The sequence below is a fragment of the Oenanthe melanoleuca genome, chromosome 2 (genome assembly GCF_029582105.1).
Source record: "Oenanthe melanoleuca isolate GR-GAL-2019-014 chromosome 2, OMel1.0, whole genome shotgun sequence".
In the NCBI taxonomy this organism is placed as follows: Eukaryota; Metazoa; Chordata; class Aves; order Passeriformes; family Muscicapidae; genus Oenanthe; species Oenanthe melanoleuca.
Genome location: NC_079335.1, coordinates 102,685,492 through 102,711,660, shown reverse-complemented (window position 1 = coordinate 102,711,660; position 26,169 = coordinate 102,685,492). Strand labels below are relative to the sequence as shown.

Genomic DNA, 26,169 nt, shown 5'->3' with positions numbered 1-26,169 from the left:
TCTTCCATGATGTGGAATCAGTTTCCTGGATTTCCTCACCCATAGGAAAGACCAGATGTCTGTATCTGGGAAATATTTGCTAAATTCAGCCCCTTCCTATCACACAGAATTTTCACACTGTGCATCAGTGAAGCACAACTGGGGTGATACTGAGGAGGTAACATTATTTTACTAAAAGAGATTTAACATGATTGCCACTGATCCGAAGTGGCTTTTGTATGAAGGGAAATTCAGTGACTACTGTTGCACAGTTTTACAGGGTAAGATGTAGGAGATGAGGCAAAAAGGGGGGTGCTTGTTTCTTTTTAGTAGCATCGCTCTGCTAGTGCTTTTTCAGCTGCAGAGAAAAAGAGGTTTGTAAAATGCTGAGCTGCCCTGTGTGTTCCCTGCTGTAGCCTTCTTTTTACACAGCACATGGAGAATTTTAACTAAAAATTTGCTTTTGTTTTCTTGATCCAGTATACTTTTTCCTCCAGATATTATCAGAACATAAAAACTATGACGTCAATTGAGGTTCCAGAATTTCCAGTATGAAATGCATCTACTGGAGGTTTTTATTTATCTTTTGTCTGCTTTTGAGTAGATTGAGCCAGATCAGTGTTTAATCATGATTAAGCCCATTGTAATCTCTGTTCTTTATAAAATCCCTCTCTGAGCAGAGCAGGTTGTTTATTTGTGAAAGGTTATTCCTAGGAGCTTTTTAAGGTTTGAAAGAGAGGTGCTGTTTTTCATTTGCGGGGTAAGCATAGGCACATCACATCTTGCTTGCATGGATATAAATGTGGTTGTGCGTGCATTTGATGTAATTTTTTTTTTTTAAATGTAGCCCAGAAATGCAGTTAGTCTGGGACTGAGTCTTTGTGTTCATATTTTTAATTACCATAATCCTTCTGTACAGTGCGAGCCCTATCTTGCAATCTTGCTTTGGGCTGTTGGTTAAAAAAGGTCATAAGGCAATTTGCAGTGAATGAATTAGTTGTTGTAAAGGAGTTATATTTACTGCCTGTTCTTAGACCAATCCTTTCCAGAAAGCATGTTGACCCCTTTGAAAATTAAGTATATTTGGATGTCCTCTAGAGTCAGATAAGGAAACAGCAGTCTTGCTTTCAGAGATCAGGAAAAGGAGATGACGACTTGGCCACTGACTCAGTCAGGACATTAGATCAGTTTCTTCTAGCCCTGTCATTGCCTCATTTTTCTGCTCCCCATTTCTAGAGAGAATAGCTGAAGTCAAGACTCTGAGCTATGAGATGGACTTCGCAGAGTTCATCAGCTGATTTAAGTCCTCCTGCCCTGTTCCTTCAAAGCCACAATGGAGTCAATGATTGGCCACTTAGAGTAAAAGGAGATTATTCCAAATCATCCTGCTGATTTTGCTTTAATTCTTTTTCTCACCTTATTCCCTATTACTTTACCCTTTTGCTTTCCTACACCCTTCCTGTATTTTCCCCTCTCTCCCTTGTCTTGCTTGTTTACCTGAGTGCAGGTAATATTAAGGAATACAAAGTACTATTTTTTTTTTCAGACTTCACCCCATGGAGTCATGAAACCTGAGAGTGAAGGGAAGAATAGCTGTAATTGGAAAGGAATAATTTTTGTCTGAGTGGAGCTGCAAATGATGTAGCATTTTTTACTAAATGGGTGGCTTTTTTGGCATTATCGTATCTACTAAATTTCCTTAGGAACACTGCAGCTATACTGTGTTTGCTTCTGGCCTTTCATATTTTCTTCCTTTCTGTCCTCTAGAAGGGATCTAGATGGCTGGAAGTTTAAGGACATTTATTGATGGGCCTTACAGTTCTGGCGAGGTCCATGATGATTTCAGTAGCTCTTTGCAAGAGGACCTATGACTACTTTGTCTTTCCAGGCCGCTCACCGACAAGTTAACATCAGCAGCATTGGAAGCGCAGGCTTTCATCTACTAGGATTTCTGGTGTCTTTGATATTGGCTGGATTTTCTTCTCTGCAGTTGCATTGCCTGTTTCTTTTCTGATGATCAGTGGACTTCAATAAACGAAACACTGGAAGTCTTGCTATACTCAACAGAGGGAGCTACAGAGAACACCGATTCTCTTGAAATGCTGTCCCTTATTAGCTGCCCTCTTCCTTAGACCACAACTCTGCCTCTGTGATCAGTAGTGGCATGGAGATTGTTTATTCCAATAGCTTGGCATTTTTTTGTAGATCAGCTGGTCTTATCCCTGAACATAAGCCAAACTCACCCAATAGTGAAGTCATTGTCTACATTTCCAGAGCAGGGAGAAACAGAAAATCAGTGTTCATAAGTGCTGGCAAGTGTTAAGATTTGGTTGTGGATGGTAGAAGAAAGGACTTACCCAGTCCTTTTTCCTTGATTTCTACTAGATGATAGGAGGCAAAGCAAGTTCAAAGAACAGGAAGAGTTTTAAATAGTCAGCAATTTGAGGAAGTGTGTTTTTTGGTTTTGTTGCCTTTTTTTTTTTTCTTTTTAATATATTGATATAGCAGCAAGGGTGGTTTAATGTCATCCCAAATAATTTTTTATAGTATTGCATGTACTTTCTATGGGAAGCCAGAATCCATGGCATCTGTTCTGGAGCAGAACTTTGGTCAGGGTTGAAGGATAGTCCTGTAGATTCTGTGGAGGGCATGCTAGTAAGGACAGACAGAAAACCATGTATTTTTACTCACAGAAACTTATAAATAAAGAATGAACTGTATCAGAGAGTAGTCAGTGTCAAATTTGGCTCTTTAAATTAAGGGCTAGAGCTGTAAAAACAAAAAGGAAAGGAGTATGAAATTTTAAATTTTTTTTTCAGTTAAGATAACATGACCTAGTGCTAGCAGCCTGGAAGAGATCCTCCAGATAATAAGCATTAAAAAAAAAAAACCCCAAAAAACGGGAATTAGGAGGTGAGGCAGAATTAAATAACTTTACAGAAGGTGGCACAGTGTTCTGTAGGGTGGTGTAATCAATGCCTGAAGGAAGAACAAATATTTGAGACTGGCAGTGGTTGTGAGTCATATTATGTGTTTCTTTCTTCCTTGTTTTTGTGTTCTTACCATGGGAAAGAATGAGTTCTTAAAACAGAGATGTAAATCAGTTGGGGAAAACAGCAATACTAACAGCAGGGAAGAAATGAGCCACAAAACACCCAACTCACTATTACCTCTAGATATTAGTGAAGTTTTATCATGAGGATGGAGGGAGACCTAAGCTTACATGCTTAAGCAGTTTTCCTTGATTATTAACATTAAAATATTGTGATTTCCCTGTTCCCTTTCAGTTCTATTTGTTCTTTTTCATTAGCACATTTTCCCCCTCTCCTCTTTTCCTCTGGCTGAAGGTGGTATTCAAGTGAAGAGATTCAGATGATGGCAGATTGATATAGCTCACTGGTTTTATGGGCTGCTTTAAATCAGTGTATAAGAGATTTATTATCACTTTTGTATCTCATGTTTCATAGGATGATTTTCTATTTGCTTTCTATATTAAGGACTGGGTTCTGATAAACTCATTGTCATCTCATGCAGTCCTGGTAGTTCCGGTGAGTAAGGTTGTATTCATAGTGGTGTCATTTTACACCACACCACAGAAATTGATTCCTGGGCTTCATCGGAAAATAATTGACTCAGGATTGAGCATGAGAAATCAAATCCACATCCCCTAACAAAAAGCGAAAGAAACCTCCCAAACAAATAAAAAGCCCCCCAAAAAACACCACAAAAACCCTACAACCAGCAAACATTCTAAACCCATTAAAAAAAAAAACAAAACATTGAAAGGTGTTCCCAGGAAACCTTTGAGTCCTGGTTTCCCCGTACCTGATATCCAGTCCAAATGAACATGTAGTTTAGGTCTTCAGACAACTGCTTCATGGATGTTCATGGTTTTCATGATTCTGTGGTTTTAGCACAGCTACTCAGTTGAGCTGGGTGCTATTTGATGACAACATAGTGCGAGTACAAACTCAAACACTCAGCTTTGGTAAAACCAGCTTGATAAAAAAGACATTCTCAGTCACCAGGGCTTCTTTTTGTTCCTTTTTATATCATGTCAGTCCCCTTGGCATGCCATTATAGCTGTTAATGATTATAGTGCCTAGCCTACTTATGAAGTATGAAACACTGTCTTGAAGAGACTTAAAAATAAATTTGACCATCCTTGATGACCTCTTAAGCCTTAATTTATAATCTATGTTTAAAATAAGAAAAGTCTTCAGGAGTATGAATGAAGTAGTCAGGAAATGTCTTCTGCCCAATGAGTCTATCCCGCCAAGTACAAGGAAAAGCTCAGCTTTTGAATGGATACATGAAAAATTAAAAACCCACAAATTTTCTACATGTAGGCCTGGTAGATATGGCTGTCCTGTTCCACAGGTAAAGGGCAGCATAGATTTCCACCAAGCATCTATGTAGACACCTTCCCATTAAATGGCATACTGGATGAAAGCGAGTATTCAATTTTGACAATAGGCAACTGAACATTCCAAAATTCTTCACTAGTGCTCCCAGCACTAAAAATGTGTTAGTGGAGTTATTGTACTGCCTCTTTCAGTTGTTTTGTTGCTCTTCACCAAAGGTTCTTTGTTGTCTTCCGTCTGAAGATCTATAAAAAGACACCCTTTATATAAATAATCACCATTGTTTAGGATGAAGGTGAACTGGCCAGTGAATGCTCTGCATTGTTGTCCTGGGAACAGAGTGTTTAAAGGTGAGCAAAGAACTGGGTTTATGAGCAACAATCTGTTTTTTTAATCATATATTCAAAGATTTCAACAGTAATTTCCTCTTAGATATTACAGAAAATTGAGCATTTGAGTGGCTGTGGTGATATAATTCATCTGGACGGGCAGTGTAGAAACTCACTGCTAAGTTTTTCCAAAGTAAGTACTCAAAACGGAAAGCAAGTAACTTGGGAGTGCAAACTTAGGCACCTACCACTCCCCAGTGGATCCTGTAAAGCCTGACTTAGGAAAAAAAAGTGATCTGATTCCAACAAGTCCATATGTGGAAACAAACCTTCACACACTTTTGATAGCTGAGATTATGTTAAGTTTATCAGCATAATTATTTCCGGCACATTCCCAAAGTACAAGTAACACAGCAGCGACAGGAGCGGGGCATGTGTCCAGCTGGACCCACATCGATGGGCTGGTTCAAAAAAGAGTCAAGCTCATAAAGGGGCTCAGATACCTGATGTAGGAAACAATGCCTTCAGTTTGAAAAACCTTCCAACCCTGCCAAGCATCATTTAGCTGTTGCCTAACCCCAGGGTGCCTTAAATAATGGTCTACTCTGATGCTTTGCTGAGCAATGCCTGTCTGCAGACATGGAATTACCCACTTCTAAAGCAGGCAGAAGGACTGGACCACTTAGTTTCTAGCCTATGTATAATTTGGCTTAAAAAAATGGTCCTTCCTCATCCTGTCTCCTTTGAGAAGCTCAGTCCTGAAGGTTTCTTTTTTAAAAGTGTAAAGCTTAGAAGTAGCTTTTGTAGCAACGCTGGGAAATTAGGTCACCAAGGCTAACGGGGATGAGGCTGCAGTATGGTAAGTGTTTGCTCTGTGGTCCATAACATAGTGCCTGGAGCTGTCATTCCAGAGCTGAATGAGAATCTGGTCTTCAGAGGAAATAAATCCTTCCTCTGAATTACTGGTGTGCTCTTTAAGAAGCAGAAGCAGCACATGTTCCAGGAAAAAAATGAGTCCTTCTTGAGTTGAGGAAAAAGCCATATGTGCCTTCAGATGGATCAAGCTTTGGGACCCTGTTGTGTTCTTTTCCAAAGTCAGCCATAAGTACGTGTCTCTGCTTCTGGACAGGCAGGGAGGGACAAGTGCCAGCACTTTATCGGGTGGACAAAGAGCAATTTCATCTTTGGATCCTTCCTTCTTGGGAAAATGATGTGTTACTTATCAGCAAATGCAACAGGGCTTGTCCCAGTTCCTGGGATAGTGGCTCATATTGGTGCCTTGCATGCCAGATGGGGGCACTCATATTCAATGGGCAGGTTGTCACCTAACACAAGGAGGTTGACCACTCACAAGCACTGCAAGGCTGCTCTTTTGTTTAGAGTATGCCTTGGGGCCTGGTGCTGCCATGTTCCTGCTCTGTGGTAGCACTGCCTATCCCACGAAAACCAGCTCCCAGCTGGAAGAGAGGCCACAGGGCATCTGTGTAAATAAGTTGTGGTGCTGTTAGTCTCATGGTATGTGTGTGTGTGTGCATCAGCTTCAACTTGATATGTGTAGGTTATAATGAACAAACTGATTGAATTTCAGGAAACTTGCAGGCTGAAAGGCTCTAGAGAAAAACAAAACTAGAACTTTTTTCCTTAGGAGGATTTTTTTGAAGTGAAAAAAAGAATTGTTTTGATTGAGATTTTAGCTTTTCTTTACCACTTGAAGACTTGCCTCTCAAAGGGTTGGCATAGCTCTTAGTTTTGCAAAAGATGAAAGGCATTTTTTTTCATTCCCAGTGTGGACTAGAAGCTTGTCTGTATACTTTTGCTGCATGAGCAGCAGATTGTTGGTTGATGTTGGGTTTTGTGGGCAAAATAACATGATTTGAAAAATGCCGTTCTCACTTTAGCAAAAAACATGCCCTCAGCAAGTATGCTGTCACAGCTTCAAAATATGTGTGCCTGTAAGCCTTGGAAAATGAGTATAGATTGAAATCAGCTGCTGTAGGACAAATTCTGCATGGCTGCAGCAGTACCCAGAATGGGCTTTTTTTCCACAACAAACTGTATAATCTTGTTGTCTTTTTGCTTGCACGAAATCAAATCAAAGCCTTAAAAGAAATCAATTTGAAGGAATCAAATTATTCAAATTAGTAGACTGCAGATGCTCTTTTTAATAAAGTGATGGTTTCTGTAGGATTTATTCAAGTCTTGTCATACGCTTTGTGCTGGCTGGACTTTCTAGATAGCTGCAACCTAGAGATAAGTCTTTTGTCAGGTTACAGTTGAACTCCTAATTTCAACAGTATTTTTGTTTTTCTGATTTAAGTTATTTAAGTGTTAGAAAACTCATTGACCAAATTCACTCTGAAGACATCAGAATGCCATCAGGATTGAGTAATTATTGCTGCTGTGATTTATTGTATTAGCTGGGGTAGACTTGGCGATCAGCTGAGAGCAAAGCTGTGTTCCGAGGCTGTGAAAATACCCTACCTGTCTCCGAATTCCATAAATCAGCCCAGCCCCAGCACTGCCTGAAGGTCACAACATACGTTAATGTGGCATCTTGAATGAGAAGCCCCAGCCAACCTCTGCACGTCAGAAAACTGTTTTAAAAGCTGTACCAAGGGTTTTTGCTTCGGGTGTGCAACCAAAACAGCTCTCGGTCCTCTGAGGCAAGTAAGGGTGTCTGGGTTGTGTGTATTTGAGAATCAGGCTGCTTACAGCTTCAGTCTTCAGGATACTGAACTTGCAGACAAGGGAGTCAGTGAAAGATCAGGATTTGATTTTAGTTTCTGAATCAAAAGATAAACATGAAAATAACTATTTCATCATTTTACTGGTATCCATGTAGGAAATACTTATATCCATACAGCTCTGTAGCTCTTCAAACTGTGTTAGGAATGTCCCACTGCAGAGAGTCACTGTGCACATGAAGTTATTGTTTGGCTTGAAAATCCTTTGTTAAATTGCTGCTTGATCTGGAGGGGTGTTCTGGATCCAAGATTTTGTCTGAGGATACTTCTTCACTGTGAAAACTTCTGCATTTTAACCTGGTTTCTCCAGTATCAGAACAAGATGGTGCATGGTGGAAGTCCCTGTTGCTCTTTCACAGGGCTGACTTTTTACTAGCCCTTTCCCCTCAGCCAGAACCTTTGCCACAACTAGGGCACCCAAATTCTGCCAGCTTCCAGCCAGTGTCTGCTTGGAGCCAACTTCAGCCTCTCAAAGGACTCTAGCTCCTGTTGAGCCTGGTTTGAAACCCCTGACAAGAAGTATTCCATATTGTCTGCACCACCGACTTTCAGATCCCAGATTTTCCAGGGTGGCTTTTAATATTTGTTTATTTACTTACTTTTATTTCAGTCTCAGGATGTTACACAGGAAGACTTGGGGGCTCTCCACAGTGTCCAGAGTTCTGGTATCTCTGATCTGCTGGGCATTAGGATGTAGCCTCTCCAGCTCTGACCATGTGCTTGGACATGTAACGGTGTCCAAATGCTGTGGCTGTTCAGCAGTGACCAGGAAGATGAGCACCTCTGGGAAGCATGAGAAGGATGTGCTAGAACTGTGTGCAAGTGTGCAGCTGCTTCCTTTGTGCACGGAGGAAATGAACATGTCCCTGGCGTGAAGTCAGAGGAGCCTTAACCCCAAAACTCCAGCTATTAAGCTTGGCCTACACCCTTCCTCTCATATCATGCTGGTGGCTGTGTTGTTGGAGTGGGGCCAGCCATGCTATGGAGGCCTCCTGCCCCCAGGAGGATTCAGCAGCTGTTTGTGAAGCCCCAGGCAAAGGGTGGGATATGATGCAGCCAGCATCTCCAGAGGCATTATAGAGGAAACCTCTTTCCAATCAAACAAGTAGCACTGGAGGAAAATAAAAGGGTCTGAGGGATAAATGTTCTACTTGCAGCTTTTGCACTGAGTTATTTTAGTTTTTAACCATCTCTAAGTCAGGGGTGAGTCAGCCTGGGATGTGGCTCAGACTACCTCCTTTGCAAGCCTTCAGGGAAGGCAGAGAGCACAGCCTGTGCTCCTCTGTGCCTCTTACCAGTGCTTTACTACACACTTTATTTTGCAATTATTTTAAAACCCTCCAAGCTGATGTTATTATTTTTTTTTTCCCCTTTCCTCTCTCTCTAGTTTTGTATGGAGCTGAACCAGCCGACGCTGCCAAACATCCGCAAGTGGAAGGGCCCTAGAGGATGTTGGAAGGGTGTTGTTTCCGAAAAACCCTCAGGCCAGCTACACGAGGTACATTAATCCCTAAGTCCGAAATTTGGCTTTGCTTTTTTCCCCCCTCTAACCAAGGACATATTTTGAATGTTTAAGGAAGCTCTCTTTGAAAATCCTTTTTGGCAAGGTTTGCATTTCTTGTTTTTTAAGCTGATTGTTCCTATAGCTTTTAATTTGACTGTACAATTTATATTTTGAAAGAATTGTGGTCCACTTCTAAGGATGAAGATGTGTGTGTGTATATTTGCTGTGCATGTACCTGGGGGAGGTGGATAAAAGCAGTATAGATATATAGATGAAAGGTCACACATTTGGACAAGGTAAGAGTCCTAAGTTTTTTCCCCTGGCAGGCTGCAGTACTTTTGACATTGACTGCAGTACTGAGCTTGCTCCCTGGTGCTGTACTGGCTGGCATTTGAAAGGGCTTCCCATTTTCCTAGTCTGCAAGTGAAGAGCCTGCAGAGGAGCCCTGCAGCCTGCCAGCCTCACCTGGAAAAGTTTACCTTGTGTGTTCCCCAGAGTCCTCGGCATAGGTGTTTAAAGTGCTGTGGACTCCATTTGAAATTTGCACTGTACTGCACTGTGCTTTTCCCTGCGGTATCTGCTCTGGGAACATATATATGTATGTATGTGTATATATATATACATATATATATATATATATATATATATATATATATATATGTAGATATAGATACAGAGTCTGTGTGTGAGTGTGTGTGTGTGTGTATATAACTATCTACTGCAGGGAGGTACTGATTTTTTAAGGTGGTGGCAGCTGCATCTGCCTACCCTTGACAATATTCAAGGTGTAGCTGCACTGGGCTGGGCACTAACAGTGCTCAAAAGCCATTGCGCCCAAGGGAAATCTCTCCTTTTCACCCTTAAGGGTGCTAATGAGTTTTCAGAGTAGTGTCCTCCTCGAGGTTGAGCCTCGAACAGGGTCGTTCTCATGGTGCAGTTATTGCAGTGTGGATGTTGTTGTAGGTAGAAGCAAGATCTGAGACCTGTCATGCAACAAGTAGTGCCTGTCAGTACACGGGGCAGTCTTCAACAGTCTATTGATCCAGAATGATCTATTCTGACCACTGTTGTTACTAAATATATGGCTGCAGTTGTGTCCTATAGCCATGCTGCTTAAAATGCACATTTCTTTATTTTGGCTTTTCTAAATCGAGTCGCACCGATCACTGGTTTTGATTCCTCCTTTTGCATGTGCACCTCCTTTTATTGCCCTTCTGAGAAAAACCCAAGAACGAAGGAAAAATAAACCCAAACAAACCAAAACCTGCCACCTGAATAACTCAAGGATTTTACTCTTGCTAGACAGACATACAGGGTCAGGAGGGTCTGGAAAGATACAGTGTCTGAATGTGTCTGAAGTTTAATGAAATTCACACTTAATTGAAATTCAGAGTGTAAGTGTCCTTCAGGAAATTTTTATTTGTGGCTAGAGTTTTCCTTTGGGATCTCTTGTTAGGCCAGATCATTAAAACACTGAATATAAATAGTTGTGCAAAGTTGTCAAAGTTGTTTCCTCCACATTTTTTTTACCAAGAATTATTAATAAATGTCTCAGAATTTCTATGTTAAATTCAGAGTCTTTAGTCAGATCTTTCTTGAGCTGTGCTTCCAAAGATAAGAATGGCAGCTTTGAATATAGGGTGAGTAAATAAAAGTGATCATCCACCTTGTTTTATGGAGAGCGATATAAGAATGAATGGTTCCTGAAACTATGGTAGAAATGTGCAGCCAAACTAAGAATATAAATTGTATCTACTTGATTCTTCATTTTAGCTGCTTTAACAGCAATCTGGCTGAGCTGGAGAACCCTCCACTAAGTCAAAAAGTCTCTTCTTTTCCTGGGGCTAGTTAGCGAGTCTGTGAGGTTTGTGCACTGTGTACACAAATGCAGTGAGGTAATACAGTGTAAACCCAAGAAGACAGCATCTTTGACACAAACTGATTTTGGGATGCTTTGTATAGCTAAATAACACAAAATGGTAGATGGTGCCTCCAGCTTATGCTTCCATACATTCTGAGCATTTCAACCAGGCAATTACTTTTGACAGCTTTTTTGATACAAAGTCTGGAAATAGCCAACAGCTGTTGACAGCAGTTCTATTCTTCCTCATCTTTTCCTGCATCAGTTTTTGACCTTAGGCTTCTTACTGGTGGAAAATTTTGTCAGTATTTTAAAGGTGAGTTATCAAAGGAGCTACCAAAGTATTTGAACCAGCCTTGATCCCTTCAAGGCTCTTGGGAAGTCAGTGGAGCAGGTAACACTTTTTTTATTGCAGCTGAAATGGAGAAAACTCTTCTTTACAATGAATTTAACTGTGATTTGCTAAGGGAAGTGGTTTGAATGATACTGAGGGAAGTGGTGTCTGGGTAATAGAAGAGGCTGACAGTCTTTAAATTAGATACTGCTGTTGGTGTGACAGCTTTCTGAAAATGCCAATTCCACATCATGAAGTAATAAAAAAAGACAAAACATTCAGGATCATAGAAGCAGAGCTGAAAGGAGCAGAGAGCTGAGCATGAAACATTCAAGCTGGAAAAGAGACAGAGAAATTGACAGGGCTGAGGGGTCTAGACCAGATTTCAAGCCAAGAGACTGAAAAGGCCCAGATATTTTTAGCTTGTGGGTAAAAAAAGTCTGTGAGATGGTGTTGAGCCTGGGGAGAAGGAACAACTGTGCACAGCATCGTCCACTGCGACCCCTAGCAGTCACCCAGTGAAACCTCAAGGCACCGAACTCATGGTTAGACAATTAATCATGTGGCTAACAAACTACCTCATTACTGATCACGCTCAGAGGTATCCAGTGCCTTGCCTGGAGTAGGAGGAAATGGGGACCACGTCAGCCCAAACACACACATGAGAAGCAGCATCCTTCATCCCTCCAGTGGTCCTGAACATGCTCTGCCTGTATAAGATAAAACAGATTATTAAATCCTTGGTTTTACTGGAGCAGTGCTGGAATTAACTGGGTGTCCAGTAGCCAGTGTGCAGGTGTGAGGGGCTGTGAATAAGCAGAGTGATGCGTATTTCAGCTTGGTACACTCACTTATCAGTGAAGTCAGTGGAGCTTCCCGGGAAGCATTCCTCACACATCTGGTGGGAGTTTTGGCAGGGGTGAACTGAAGAAGCCTTTCTACTTGTCCTCTGTATCTTCCACTGATAGCCCAGGAAGTTTCTCCTTTATGCTTGGGCACAGCCTATTGAGCTTCCTGCTCAATAGATAGATAGATGTAGATGTAGATGTAGATGTAGATGTAGATGTAGATGTAGATGTAGATGTAGATGTAGATGTAGATGTAGATGTAGATATGGATAGATACAGGGATACATTTGGGCAGAATGTTTTGTTTTTACCATCTTGTGACCGGCATTTCTCTTTATTTTTTAATTCTAGGGAGTTGAATATTCTGGCTTCCTCTGGGATACAACAGCTGGCATTGAGTTGAAAGATGCCTCATCTCGGGAGGGTGCACAGACTAATGGGAATGGGAGGCACTCATATCCTCATCCATATCTTGCACATTTCAAGGTAACTGCCAGAGTGCCTTGCAGAACTTTTACTAAAAAAAAATTTGGCTAAGATGAAAAGAGGCACAGCCTTCCCACAGATAAAATTTGCATGAGCCTCTGACCCTTCTCATTACTGTCCCAGGGCTTGATTATGGACAGGTGCTTAATGCACCATAATACATGTGGTAGTTCACCACAGTCAGTCCTTTCCCTTGCTTCTGTGGAAGCAAACCCTGCTGCAAGGAAGTATTTGAGAACCTGAGGGTCAGTGGATCCTCAATACCAGTCAGGGCTGGTATTCTTGTCAGTGCCACAAGGCGGGATGAGTGCAGGGAGAATGGAGATGGATTTTACATATATGAGTATGTGTGTGTATAAGGCACAGTGTTCCAGTGAGACTTGGGCTGGCCTATCTTATGTTGCTGTCACACTTCAGAGTTTCCATTTTAAAGCTTTTTCACAGGGGCCAAACCTGTCTAAAAGAACATCATCACTTTTGGAACCAGTTGTTTGGCATATGCTGGAGCAAACATAGGAGCAGGGAGAGCCCATCTCCACACAGGCTATGGCGAAAGGGTCCAGTTTAGGGAACTTGACATCTCTGGTAAGGCTTTGAGAGAAGCATTAATCAAATAATATTAATAAATAAAGTATTAGTAATTAATTGATCAGAGAAATAGGTCCAAGTGATTCCCAGAAGGTGAACAGGAGATTGAAGGGATCCAGCAGCTCTTTTCAAGGTATATTAAGTTTCTTGGTTAGTTTCAGTGACAAGCTCACAAGACAGTAGTAATTAGCCCCTTTAATGACCGTGACATTATTTGTAGTTTATTAACAACTGGTTTTGCATAAACTGATTTTCATAAGCAGCTGACTTCTTTCTGCAGTTGTGGTGAAAGGAAGCTGTTTGCTAATGCAAACCAGTTTCCCCAGAACTGAGAGGATATGAGGTTATTGCAAACAAAGCTGCAAAATGCAAATGCCTCCCTCTTCTTCCTTCTCACACTGAGACACACCAAGACACACCACATATACAGCAGTATGAGTCCTACTGCTGCAGATTTACTTCTGAAATTACTGGGAACTGGCATGTGGTTCTTCATTGTGACCTTACATTCCCCACGTGCATAGCATTGATTTCTCCTCCTTGCCCCCCCAGGTTGGAATGAATGATCTGACTGTGGTTAACCTTCACCTGGCCTTGCCACCCTGTGCAGGAGAGAACACTGAGAAGAACCATGATAGCCACAAACTGGCAGCCTGTGCACAGAGTTTGCAGGAGACTCTGAAAGGTAAGGCAGGGTTTTAACTGCCAGCTATCTGTGCAGCTAATGTGCATACTACCTAATTCAAAGGAATTTTTAAGAGTAAAATTTGTCTCAGCATTTCAGAAAAATCATTACCAGCCTCACAATTCTTTACCCATATTTGGTGTGATGCATAGCATGACAAATATGTTTTTCTCTTGCACATTGTCTTACAGCCTTTCCTAATTAACAGCATAGGAGATCCTACTGACTTTGACACCCTTTTTTTCAAATTATGTTCCTTCTGTTTTTATGCTACTGTAACATCAAGTTCTGCCAAAGGAAAGAAGTCACTGGAGTTGAGACCCTATTTTAAGTGCTTTGTGGAAATGACACCTACCTGATATCAAAGCAAAGCTTAATTACTTTTTTCTTCCAAGAGAAATAGGTTCTATATATTTAATTTTTGGATAATTGAAAGGTCTTTGGAAAATCCAATGCAAATTTGCAGATGACTGATAATGAGAAAAGAGACCAAATCCTGCTTTGATGCCTGGATGTAATATGTAGAATAATTTTGTTGATTTCAGATAAGTTGTTCTGGCTTTACATCAGGATGAAATGACACCAGAATTCAGGCCAGAGCTTGAGCAATTAAATAGGCAGCTGGATTTCTTTTCTTCATTTCTGTGAATTTGCTTTTTACTTTGAAGCTTGCAAATTATGTTTAACTTCCTGTGAAGCCAAACATAGCAGTTTAGATTCTAAATGTTGCTGATCGTGTTATAGAAACAGAAAAAGTCTAGCACTTTGTTTAATGCTTAAGAAAGATGTGAAAATGTTGCAAGGTATTCACATGATGATTTTCAGCTTGGCCCAGCTCAACCAGGTTGGTGATTTGGAAGCATTAATATCCTTCTTGTATAACTCAAAAAGATATTTGCAGTTTTTCTGCATGTTCTGTTGTTGTTCCTTTTGAGCTTCAGAAGCCAGTCAGAGCTATTTTAAGTGCTACTGATTTAAGCATTTGTCCACGTACTTTAAAATTGGAAAGGATGAAGGTAAACAAAAGGATCATTTGTTTAATCCCCAAAGGCTGCACTGAAACATGGAATAAATGCGTAGCTTTTCTGAAGTCAACTGAGCTGTACTTCCACAGCATCTAAATTTAGTCTGTTAGTATTCTCTTTATTTCAAGTTTTAATTTTCATATGGCCAGCATGTTACAGGAACATGTTTGTTCTTGGCTAAATCTTTCACAAAAGAAGAAATTCAGATTCCTCCCAACTTGTGGGATGCAGGTGTGGTCTCCTAAGGAAATGATAGTGCACACATGTGACTTTGAAGTACTGAATTACCCTGCCAAAATGAATATCATGCTTAAAATTACCACCACCCTTCAATTTCTTCCAAATTAGTTCACAAAATATTGGCAGTAAGAACTGATTTGTCTGTGGATACTGCAATAAATTTGAGTTTCTGTTCCCATTTTGCTAAGAAATGCCTGTTCTATTATCTTTTATTCTTACTAAGAGGCATGTGAGCATTTGAGGAACATTGTTTACTATCCACAACATCAACATAGGTCATAGTATCCCCATATTTCTCCCATTAGATTAGTGGGTCCTGGTTCCTTTTTGCCTCTCTTTTTTTCCTTTCATCAATACTGGAAAGATGCATAATAGCTAATAGGTAACTCTTTGCAGCAGCTCTTCTGTCTTCTCTCAAGAACACCACCAGTTTGTCTTCAGTAAGGTGACTATGGGCAGCACACAGATGCTATTCTGGATGTCCTGGTAGTGGCTGGACCCAGGGACCAAGGTGCTGGGTGGATTGAGAGAGTCCTGAGGAGAAGAACTTGCAATTGCTGCTGGATAAGAAGCTGGACATGACCCAGCCATGTGCACTTGCAGCCCAGAAAGCCTCATCCTGCTGAGTGCTCCATCAAAAGCAGTGCAGGCAGCAGGATGAGGGAGGGGATTTAGTCTCTCTAATCTGTTCCCATGTGAGACCTGGAGACCTGCATCCAGCTCTTGGATCCTCAACATAGGAAGGACATAGACCTGTTGGAGCAAGTACACAGAAGGGCTGTGAAGATGATGAGAGGTCTAGAACACCTCTCCTGTGCAGAAAGGCTGACATATCTGGGATTGTTTAGTCTAAACAAGGGAAGACTTAGGGAATATCTTAGAGCAGTCTTCCTGAAACGGGCCTATGAGAGATCTGAAGAGGAACCTTTTATGATGACATGTTGCGATGGAACAACATAGGAATTACCCTCTTAAACTGAAAGAGGGTAGGTTTAGATTAGATACTAGGAAGAAATCATTTATTGTGAGGATAGTGAAGGACTGGTACAAGTTCCCCAGAGCAGCTGTGGATGCTCCTCCTTTACAGTATTCAAGGCCAGTTAGATGGGCTTTGAGTGACCTGCTCCAGTGGGAGATGCTCCTGCCTATGGCAGGGGCTTTGGACTAGATGATCTTTAAAAGTCCCTTCCAACTCAAACCATTCTGCGATTCTGTGATATCTTCTCCCATGTGGCTTGGCCATATTCCATGGGTTATCCATGCATCAGGCACTGAGCTTACTAGACTACTGAGAAGACTTCTTAGCAGCCAATGTAACATCACATCCTCATCATACGTGTGTCACTCTGTCCAGGAAGGATTTGAGCATTTAAGAGTCTGTTTAACTCATGAGGGAAATCATCCAGGGTATGGTAAAATCAGGGAGTGTGTCCTACAGATGTCCTCTTGACCAGCCATAAAGCAAAGCAGGGTTTCCCAGTTCCTGCAGAGAGGCATATTTCAACACTGCAGACCTTCTGCAGTCACTGTCAGTACCTCATCTGATTGCCTTGGCACACCAGAGCTCAGCCACTGCAGCAGAGGGCTGAGTTAAGGTTCTGCTTTGCTTTGTTGGCCAAGAGCCACCTTCAGGCTGCCAAATTCACTGATGCTTTAGTGAATTTGAAGATGCATTTGCAAACAGACCAGACTCATTTTTTCACCTGAGGAGTTCTCCATTGAGAAGGGCATGGTTGCTTTGGGCCCAGGGGGTATGGGTGTGTGTGGGAGCACTGCTGAGAGGTCATGAACAGAACATGTACCTGGCTGCTGTGGGCTTTATGCCACCATGTCCCAACAGATGGAGGCTCTGGGTCCTTGTGGACAGTACAGTCTGTGTCAGGGAACTTTGCAGCAGAAGATTGGTTGTTAAGAGAACTCCTGCTGCTCTGTCTGTTGGAGGAGAAGGAAGACCAGATTGCACTGGCCAAGGAGCCTCTGGCTCCTGAGGAACAGAATCAAGCCTCACCAGTCTTAAACTCATTTCCTCCAAAAGAGGAAAATCACAGCACTGCACCCGTAGCATTGTCTTAATTTTCTGTTTTTCTTTCCATCTGATTATAGCTGTGGGCATCATGATTGCAGTTTTTGATCAGTTATCATCCCTCATTATGAGCAGGGCATGATTTCTTCCAGAACTTTTGCTAAGTTTTGCTGAAACCATCGGGGCTCATCTATGAGGCCTCTGGGAGCTGCAGCTGCCGTGGGCAGCTCTGCTTCCTGCCTCTGCTGAGAGACCCAGGAGTGTCCTTAAACAGAGTCATGCACTCGGGAGGATCCAGGAGGGTTCACTTCTTCCCTCTCATGGCTGAATGTCTATCAGGGTCATGGGAGGAAGAAGACATGAAACTGCCGTGCTCGGGTGCATGATGTTGTTGTTGCAGGAGCTGGCAGAGGTAGGAGCAGGGCTGACAATGAGCCAGGACAAAGGGGAAATTAAGTTGGTGGTTGTTTAGAAAGCTGGTTGCTTGCTCTACCTTGTACAGGACTACCCAATATATTCCTCACTCTTGCAGTCTGAGGAGCCCCAGAAGCTCCTGTCAGAGGGGAACCAAAAGCTCTCCTTTTTCTCCCCAGTGGCAAATGGGGTTTCAACTTCTTTGACATGCTCCAGCCTATTCTGTCTGTCAACTTTACGCTGTTATGATTTTATGCTTAGTTATTCTGCATGCAAATTTTAAATGGGTGAAGAATATAGTGATTCTCTCCCTAGGCAGTCAGCTCCAGGGGTGACTTCTTACCTCCTTCAAAACAAGCATCTAAGCACTGCGTCTTTTATCCTCTGCTATTTCTAACCTCTCCAGAATGGAAAGGTTAAAATTTTCAGTCAGTTAAATTCTTAACTTGTAAGTATGGTGGGGTTTTTCATGGATTTTTCCTATCATGGATTTTTCCTATCAAGGAAATAGGCTTGAGGATTTGCTTAAAGAAGCATGAGTAGCTTACGATAGAATAGAATAGATTTTGTACATAATCAAGGTACTGCTGTTAAGACCCTGGCCTCTCTGTCATTTTTACACACCAAAGATATGCTCCAGTTGTTTCTGTAATGGCCTTTTCCCATGTAGGGTGGTGATGAAAGCATGGAAAAGCCAAGTGCTGCCTGGGCCATTAAACAAGTATTAATTAAAACAAGTGTTGGAGGTTTCTGATAAAGCTCAAAATAACTCAGGTTCAGATTCAGGTGGGGTTTTTTCCTTCAAAGGTGGGAAGACTGCTATCATGAATGCTTTATAGGACAATATTTAAACTTCATGCTGTTTACCGTATTGTTTGTGACTTACAAAGGGTAGAGAAACCACAAATAATTTCACTAACTATTCATTGCCCCTCTGCATCTTAGCAAGCACCATGTTTTAAAGTATTTGTAAGTCATATGCCCTCAGTCTCCACTTGCTCTCTTGCCCTTTCCCAATTCATCTTTCCTCCACTGCAAGGCAGGAGTGGAATAGATTTTGTTGGGCTTGTGCTCCCTCTCCTGGATTGTGATTTCTACAGCAACAGCAAAAAATGAGGAGGCTTATCCAGAGCACTAAGTATGGTAGTCTGTCCACCCCATTCCCTCTCCCACTTCAATCCCAGGAAAGAAAAAGCTTATAATAAGGCTCTTCATAGATCTCACCTCTGAAGTCAGGGATAATTTTTTTTTTTTTTTGGATGCATTTATGCCTCATTTCACCATCATTCTCCTTCTCCAGTTCCAAGTAGTGACATGGCAGCATCTCTGGTCAGCTCTCAGCATTCCTCTTCAATTGTCTTCTCAGACATTTCTGGCAGTGGTCTGAGATGGGCACAGAGGCTTGTTCTTTGTCCTCTTAGCCAATGGCACAGATGGGATGTCTGCAGCCACATCTATGGGTCTAGGAGAGCACACACTGTGGACATGAGATTAGGGTCTGGAGTTTCTATTCTCACTCATTAGGGTTGGAAACAAAATGTAACTGAAGTCATTTTCTATTCCAAGTTGAGCAGTATCCCTTCATTTAGCCAGGAAAAAGAGAGTAGTCAGGGAGTGTCCATGTGGTTTCTCAACTCATCTTCAGCCATCAGGCTTGTAGACTGCTCCTCGGTCCTATTCCTTGGCATTTCTTAAATGCAGAGGTAGAATGAGCACTGCACTTTTGGGACTGCGGTATATACCAGCATAAAGCTGCATCTTCCTGGGCTCCTCACAAAAGTGTCCTTGACTTTTACAGAAAATCTATTTTTAAAAAGTCAGCATAAATTAAAGCCAATAGGCGTTTCTTGCAGAAAAAGAGGATTGCAAAGGCACAGGTTCCTAAAAACCTCTGAGACTAAAACTACTTATCTTTCAATTTGTCACTAACAGAGAGTAGCAGGGAAAAAATATCAGTATTTGGGCTGCAGTAAAACTATTGATACTGTCTCTCACAGTATCCTTCTGGATAAAATGCCCAGCACACAGCTGGATAACCATGTAGCATGATGGGTGAGCAACCAGCTCAGATGGCAAATAGATCAGGCACAAAAAAATTTACAGTGAATAGGTGACATCAGGCTGGCATCCAGTCACTAGGGGGTTCTGCAGGGCTCCGTCCTTGGCTGAGTTCTCTTCAACATCTTCATAAATGGCTTGGGCATAGGACTTGAAGGAATACTAAGTAAGTTTGAAGACAACACTAAATTGTGAGGAGCTGTCAACTCCCTTGAGGGAAGATAGGTTCTGCAGAGAAACCTCAACAAATTAGAGAGATGAAAAATCACCAACCATATGAAGTTTAACAAGGGCAAGTTCTGAATTCTGCACCTGGGATGGGGCAACCCTGGTTGTGTGCACAGGCTGGGGAATGAGAGGCTGAAGAGCAGGCCTGTGGAAGAAAGACTTGGGGATCCTGGCTGATGGCAAGTTGAACATGAGTCAGCAGAGCCCTGGCAGCCAGGAGGGCCAACTTGGGGGGACAGCATCGCCAGCCAGGCAAGGGAGGGGATTGTCCTGTTCTGCTCTGCACTGGGATGGCCTCACTTTGTGTGCCAGGGGCAGTTTGGGTGACACAATATAAAAAAGACATTAAGCTGTTAGAGAGTATTCAGAGAAGGACCGTGAGGATGGTGAAGGGCCTTGAGAGGAAGTTGTATGAGGAGCAGCTGAGGTCACTTGGTCTGTTCAGCCTGGAGAAGAGGAGACTGAGGGGAGATCTCCTTGTATCTTGAACATCCTCAAGCGGAGAAGGGGAGGGGCAGGTACTGATCTCTTTACTTTTGCGCCCAGTGACATGACCTGAGGGAATGGCCTGAAGCCGAGTTCAGAGGAGGTTTAGGTTGGGTATCAGGAAGAAGTTCCTTACCCAGAGAGTGGTTGGAGGCTCCACAGAGAAGTGATGACAGCATAAAGCTTGCCTGAATTCAAGAAGTGTTTGGACAATGCTCTCAGGCACATGGTGTGACTCTTGCAGTGTCCTGTGCAGGACTAGGAGTTGGACTCAATGACCCTTATGAGTCCCTTCCAACTTAGCATTTTCTATGATTCTATGACTCTCTAATAAATGAGATGATATTTAAAAACAAGCATAAAATATGTACTGGCTGGCTTTGTTGTCATGAAGAGAATGGCCATGAGTAAATAGTCAGTGAAAAAGACTTTAAACAGCATTTCATTCAGGAGTTCAGATTACAGTCACTTCGTTTATTCAGTATTTGTATTTTTACTCTTTCCATTTATCCTCTTGTACTTGAGTGATGGATGTCCATTCCTCCCATTCTTTTATATTTTTCCTCTTTTCTAGGAGAAAAGGATGTAATAATCCTTGGAGACTTTAACCAGGCCCCAGACAGCAGTGACCATGACATCCTGAAGAAGGAGAAGTTTCACCATCTGGTCCCTTCCAGCACCTTCACCAACATCAGCACAAAGAACCCACAAGGGTCCAAGTCATTGGATAACATCTGGATCAGTCGAAGCTTGAAAAAGATTTTCACAGGTAGAGTTGCTTGATGAAGTCGTGTAACCTTTAGCTTGGTTAGTCTCCCATGTCCTGTTTGGGTAATATCACTTAATGTTTTCCCTGTGATTCTCTTTGATGCAGGCCACTGGGCTGTCGTGCGAGAAGGGCTTACAAACCCATGGATCCCTGATAATTGGTCCTGGGGTGGGGTGGCTTCAGAGCACTGCCCCGTGCTCGCTGAATTTTACCTGGAAAAGGACTGGAACAGGAAGGAGGTGACACGGAATGGGAACGGGGTGACGGCTGAACGCAACGACTTCCACACTAAGCATGAACGATGACGTGAACTTGAGGGTGCCTCTTCTGCCATCCAGGGAAGGCTCTGGTTGCTCATGACTCCACGGCACGGCAGGACTGCTTTCCGCTCCCTCTCCTTCCTGCTCTCTTCCCTGCACTTAGAAAGTATCAGCACTTGATTTTGGTGGTCCTGGCTTTGTGCCCCTCCTGGACAGTTCTGGACGGAGTCTTATGGCAACAGAACAATCTGCAACTTTTTCTGGGGACACAGTGGACATTCCCATGCCTGCAGATTTGGATGAGAATTGTACAGAAAATAAAGTGTACTTTTAATACTGGAAAAGTTCTTTGCTAAAATTCAGCTGAACAGGATTTGCTGGGAGGGGCAGGTGGTGGTTATTTTCTTGTGTAAAGTGAGGCAATAAGAGAGACCCCAAAAAGAGAGACACGGTGGACATTCTTGGTGAGTCTCAAATACCATTCAACACTTGCAAAAGCTGCTGGAGCTGGTCCCTATGTGACCTGCAGTGAGACCTGAGTGGTCCCTCTGCCCCAGCCAGGAGATACAACTGTTCTTCTGCAGCCCTGTGTAGGCACCCTTCATCCTTTCTTTCCTCCTTCCTTATGCTCCTGGCAGGGTCATTTTGCCCCAGAATAGCTTCCTGGAACTTGACTTTGTCTTTTTGTTTGGTGCAACATTCAGTATTGGGTTTTCTTTCTGCGCAATAACTTTCAGAAGCTGGGAAAGCACTAGCTTGTCCCTCTGCATAGCCAGATCTGCGTCTCCACTGCCTTTTGCCTTGCTCCTGGATCTTACAGGAACAGCATTTGTCCTCAGGCCCTGCCGCTGGCATCAGTGAGAGGTAGCCATGGGTCTTTGTCTAGGAGTCAGTATTCTGCATCGGGGAGAAACAGGCCATGCATACTGGAGGTCTATAGATGAGCCATATTCATGCAATCCCTGCAGGGGCTGACCCACATGATGCACTGACCTCTACCCATTGACTTTTTTTAGGGGGTTTCAGTTTCTCCTTCTGGCAGACCTGGCAGTAATACATCCCTTTCCTGAGCCTCACTGCTGTATAAGCCTGATTCACTCACCACAACGGGAGGTCGAAATACAGCATGAGGTCATCGTGCATATGGCAGGGATGGGGATTGCTTCCAAGCAGGTTTGGATTCCTCGGTGGCAGGACTTCAGTCAACCCCCTGCCACGAGGGGGAGCATTGAATTTGCCACCTACATGAGATTTTTCATGCAGCAATTAATAACCAGGTGCCTAAAAAGGAAACATATCAGGACTTCAGCATCTGCAAAAGAAATAGGTTAAGTGAGCACTGAGCTGCCCACTAACCCAATGCCTGCTGCTCCTGGCTGCAGGTGACCTCACATTTTGCTGCTGAGAGGAAAGTTCTCTGGCATGGTTTACTACTCTTGACCAGACCAAAGGAGATGTTGTAACTGAGGGTTTTAGAGCAAAACAGTATCATATTCTTGCAATATTTTTATTACTTTAACTTTCTGAAATACCACCTCATTTCTAATGATACAACAGTAACTAATTTCTCAACAACTAAATAAATTCCCATGCAAACACACACAGTTGAACAGCTTTTTTGTTTGCATGCAAAACTAAACCCAGGAAAGGTGGCATAGCCTGGGAGTGAGTCTCAGACTGAGGGAGATTTCAAGGATATTTCAAGAGGTTAAGTGAATGACTAAGAACTCAGAGCATCAGGTCAAAAATGTACCTTTAGTTGCTCAACATTACCTGTTGAAAATGGGAGGTGTAGGCACTAATCTCTGGTCATTAAAGAAACTAGCTGAAGACCTTGGCTTCAGCTTTCATACTCTATCCTTGCTGCAGCTTTATCCTTTTCAATCAGGCACAATTTTGCTGGCCTCTTTTAAGCAGCACCAGATTCTCCAAGAAACTCTTACCGGATAGCTGCAAAATATAGGTGAAGATGCAATAGAGTTGCCTTAGTCAAATGAATACATGAGGTGAGAGGCAGTAAAATTCCTAAGAATACACTCACTCTCTTGTACCAGCTAGTGTTTCCCTGCTATAAATATGTTTGGAGGCTGGAATTATTTTATAGCTCTAGAAATAAAACTTGGAAAGGCCAGATTCCATTTATTCAGCTGTGCGTGTAAATAAGTGCAGAGGCACTAAAGCCTAGGGAAGCACCTGCAGCCTCCTGCATAGGTGAAAGTGCAAGAGACCCTTGCTTTGGCTCATGAGTTAACAGGGGTTGCTGGTGTGGGAAATGAGCTGAGCCCCTTTCAGAACTCACGTGTGAGCTGTAGGGAAGGTTGATCAAGCTGGTCTGTAGCCTGGAGGTTACTCAGCCCAGTGGAGAGCTCTGGAAAGGTGATTACTTGGTAGATAAAAAGATGCCTTGGGATAAGATGGGAGGAAGATGGAGGAATTGGGTATCTAGAGGTGGAATTTTGCCTTGTGTGGAGTATCTGTATGAGGTATGTGCCTGGTTACTTCATGTTGGCAATCAGCAGTGCCTGACTGTGGTCTCACGGGTTTTAAAAATCTTGCTTTGTTTGCTTTTTTCTGACAACCCTAGAGGAAGATGAGGTGGTTGTGAGTCTGATGGATTTTGGAGTTTCCAAGAACATCTGTTGTGCTATAGTTCTTCAGAAGCTGATGTGGTGGCTGTGTTCCCTGTGGGAGCAAACCTGAATAGCAATTTTATTTCAAGATGCTCTTAGTGGAAGCTCTGCTGGTACAGCTGGTTGTGGCTTTAGTGCCCAGGTAGGCCCTAAAAGAAGGCAGCAACTAAGGAGGGGGTACAGAAGTAGTGAGCCTTTCTTACAGAAGGGTGGATACAACTTACACATTTTGGGGCCCCCTCAGGAGCCCACATTTTGTGAGGCAGAGTCCTGCTTCATTAATAATGTCGCCAGTGGCTACACACTGATTCGGTCAAGGTTTGTTTTTTTCTAAGGCCATTTATCTCACCTGTGCACAGTGAAGATTGGCAAAAATCCTCTCTGCCCACTGAACATGAAGCCTTGGCCACTTTGTTATAACAGTGCTGCCTCCTGTCTCCTGCTGACATGTGCTAGCCTCAGACCTCCCCTGGCCAGGGGATGTGGTGACAGCTGATACACAGCCCATGGTCCCTTCAGTGGCTGTGGTTGGTCAGACCATACAGTGCAGGGAGCTCTCTCCTCCTTCAGGCAGGAGAGGCAGCTCTTGGAAGGACACGTTTGAGTTTCTACCTTTTAGCATCTTCTGGAAAAAGCTTAAAGCAGCACCCAGCTCACCAAGGCTACCACGTCTAGTATTTGGCCTCTTTGCTGGTCACAATGAAAACTTTTAAATTATTCTCAGCCAAATTATTCTCCTTTCCTATTTGCTCTGACCCATTTGCTTCATTGGAAAGCCTCTGCTTTGTCCTTTGGGCTTTTTAAAAGAACTTACTTGACAAATGTCCATTTGGTCACTTTGCAGTGTTGTTGCACTACAGTGTTGCAAGCCATCTAAAAAAGGAGGTACGATACAGAAGGGTTTGGAGAATTGCTGAAAACCTCTGAGGAGCAAACACAAGGAAATAACTGTCCTGGAGATGAACTTCCAAGAACCAGGTTATGCAGCAGCAGGTTGATAAATCCTGATGCAGTGTTGTAACCCAAAACTAGGGGTAGAAGGAATGCTATAACTCTTTCTAGGGTCCTATATCATTGGCAGGAAAGCCATAAGGGCCTCTGTCCTCCCTGATCTCTCCTGTTACCCTATGTGTCCACATCCTATTGGCTTCTTGCCAAGTCCCCTCCCTGACCTTTTCCCTAGAAAGGAGTCATCATGCAACAAACAAGATCCCTGAGAAAGACAAAGAGCCTCTTTTGGATTCCTTCGTTTATCTTATGTAGCACACTTTAGCTCCCTCGGAGTAACTAACTAGGAGGGAGTTACGGGGTGTTTCAGTTGGCGCCCAACGTGTGCAGCTTGTTTTAATTACTAGCCCACAGGTAGCTGAATCCCATTTTCAGGGATTTAATAGCCTCGTTTGGTCTGATCAACTACCCCCCTTGCTTGGCTAGCTGGATTTTAAACAGCTCCCAGGCAGGGAGAGATACGGCCAATAACTCCTCTCAGCGCTGGAGGGAGCCAGCCGTAGAAGATAAACATCCTTCACGAATCACAGGAGAAGCCGAGGTCCGTCAGGACAGGTAAGGTCTACTCCCTGGTGGGATGCGGGGATCCCAGAGGGAACGGGTTTCCCCGGGCAGACGGTCGCGGTGCGGCAGCAGGGTGGGCTTTAGGACCCAGGGCTGCCGCGGGAGCTGCGGCACCTCGAGCAGTGCAGCAGCGGCTCGAAGGAGCGCTCCCCCGCCGAGACAAGCGGGATCGCTACATTAACCCCTTTCGAACCGGTGCCGCAGGCGGCTCCGGCGCTGCGCAGCTCTTGGGGGCTCCCCAGAACCCGCTTGAGGCGGCAGGGGCTCCCCGGAGCTGGCACGGCCGGTGGAACGCGGGCCACGTGTTCAGGGTTTCATCCCGACCGTGGAGAGCCCGCACTCCCTTTTCTGGCGGGGTTTTTTAAACTCGGGTCGGAAAAGAGTCGTTGTTCTCTGTGTAATTATTCCGTGAAGGTATAGGATATTGTGCAAATTGCTCTGATAACATCGAAATGGGCTCTCAATTATCGGCACAACAAAAGAGTATTATTTCTCAGCTTAAAGAACTGATAAATTCAGGAGATGTAGCAATTAAACAGAAAACGATAATACAATTTATATCTTGGCTTTCTAAAGAAATTCCAAATTTTGAAAAACAAGATATAAATTCGGTTTTATTTTGGGATGAAATAGGAAATTTATTGACTTCTAAAATAGAAAAAGGTAATTCTGCTACAGCTTTGTTCCTCCCTATATTTCTAAATATTCGCAAACAATTATTACCATTGGAAAATAAAGGACA

The 26,169-nt window shown here is 43.0% G+C and overlaps 1 protein-coding gene across 2 annotated transcripts in view; it reads left to right on the top strand.

Moving 5' to 3' along the window:
• Positions 1-25,035, top strand: part of EEPD1 (endonuclease/exonuclease/phosphatase family domain containing 1) — a 62,803-nt gene extending 37,768 nt beyond the window's left edge. The window contains exons 3-7 of one of the 2 annotated variants that reach the window (XM_056484574.1): positions 8,804-8,914; positions 12,315-12,449; positions 13,590-13,722; positions 20,771-20,965; positions 21,071-25,035. In XM_056484574.1, coding sequence (XP_056340549.1) covers positions 8,804-8,914; positions 12,315-12,449; positions 13,590-13,722; positions 20,771-20,965; positions 21,071-21,270 — 774 coding nt within the window. In that variant the 3' untranslated portion in view covers positions 21,271-25,035. The remainder of the gene's footprint in view (positions 1-8,803; positions 8,915-12,314; positions 12,450-13,589; positions 13,723-20,770; positions 20,966-21,070) is intronic. The other variant, XM_056484575.1, reaches the window with a different exon arrangement.
• Positions 25,036-26,169: the final 1,134 nt, after the last annotated feature.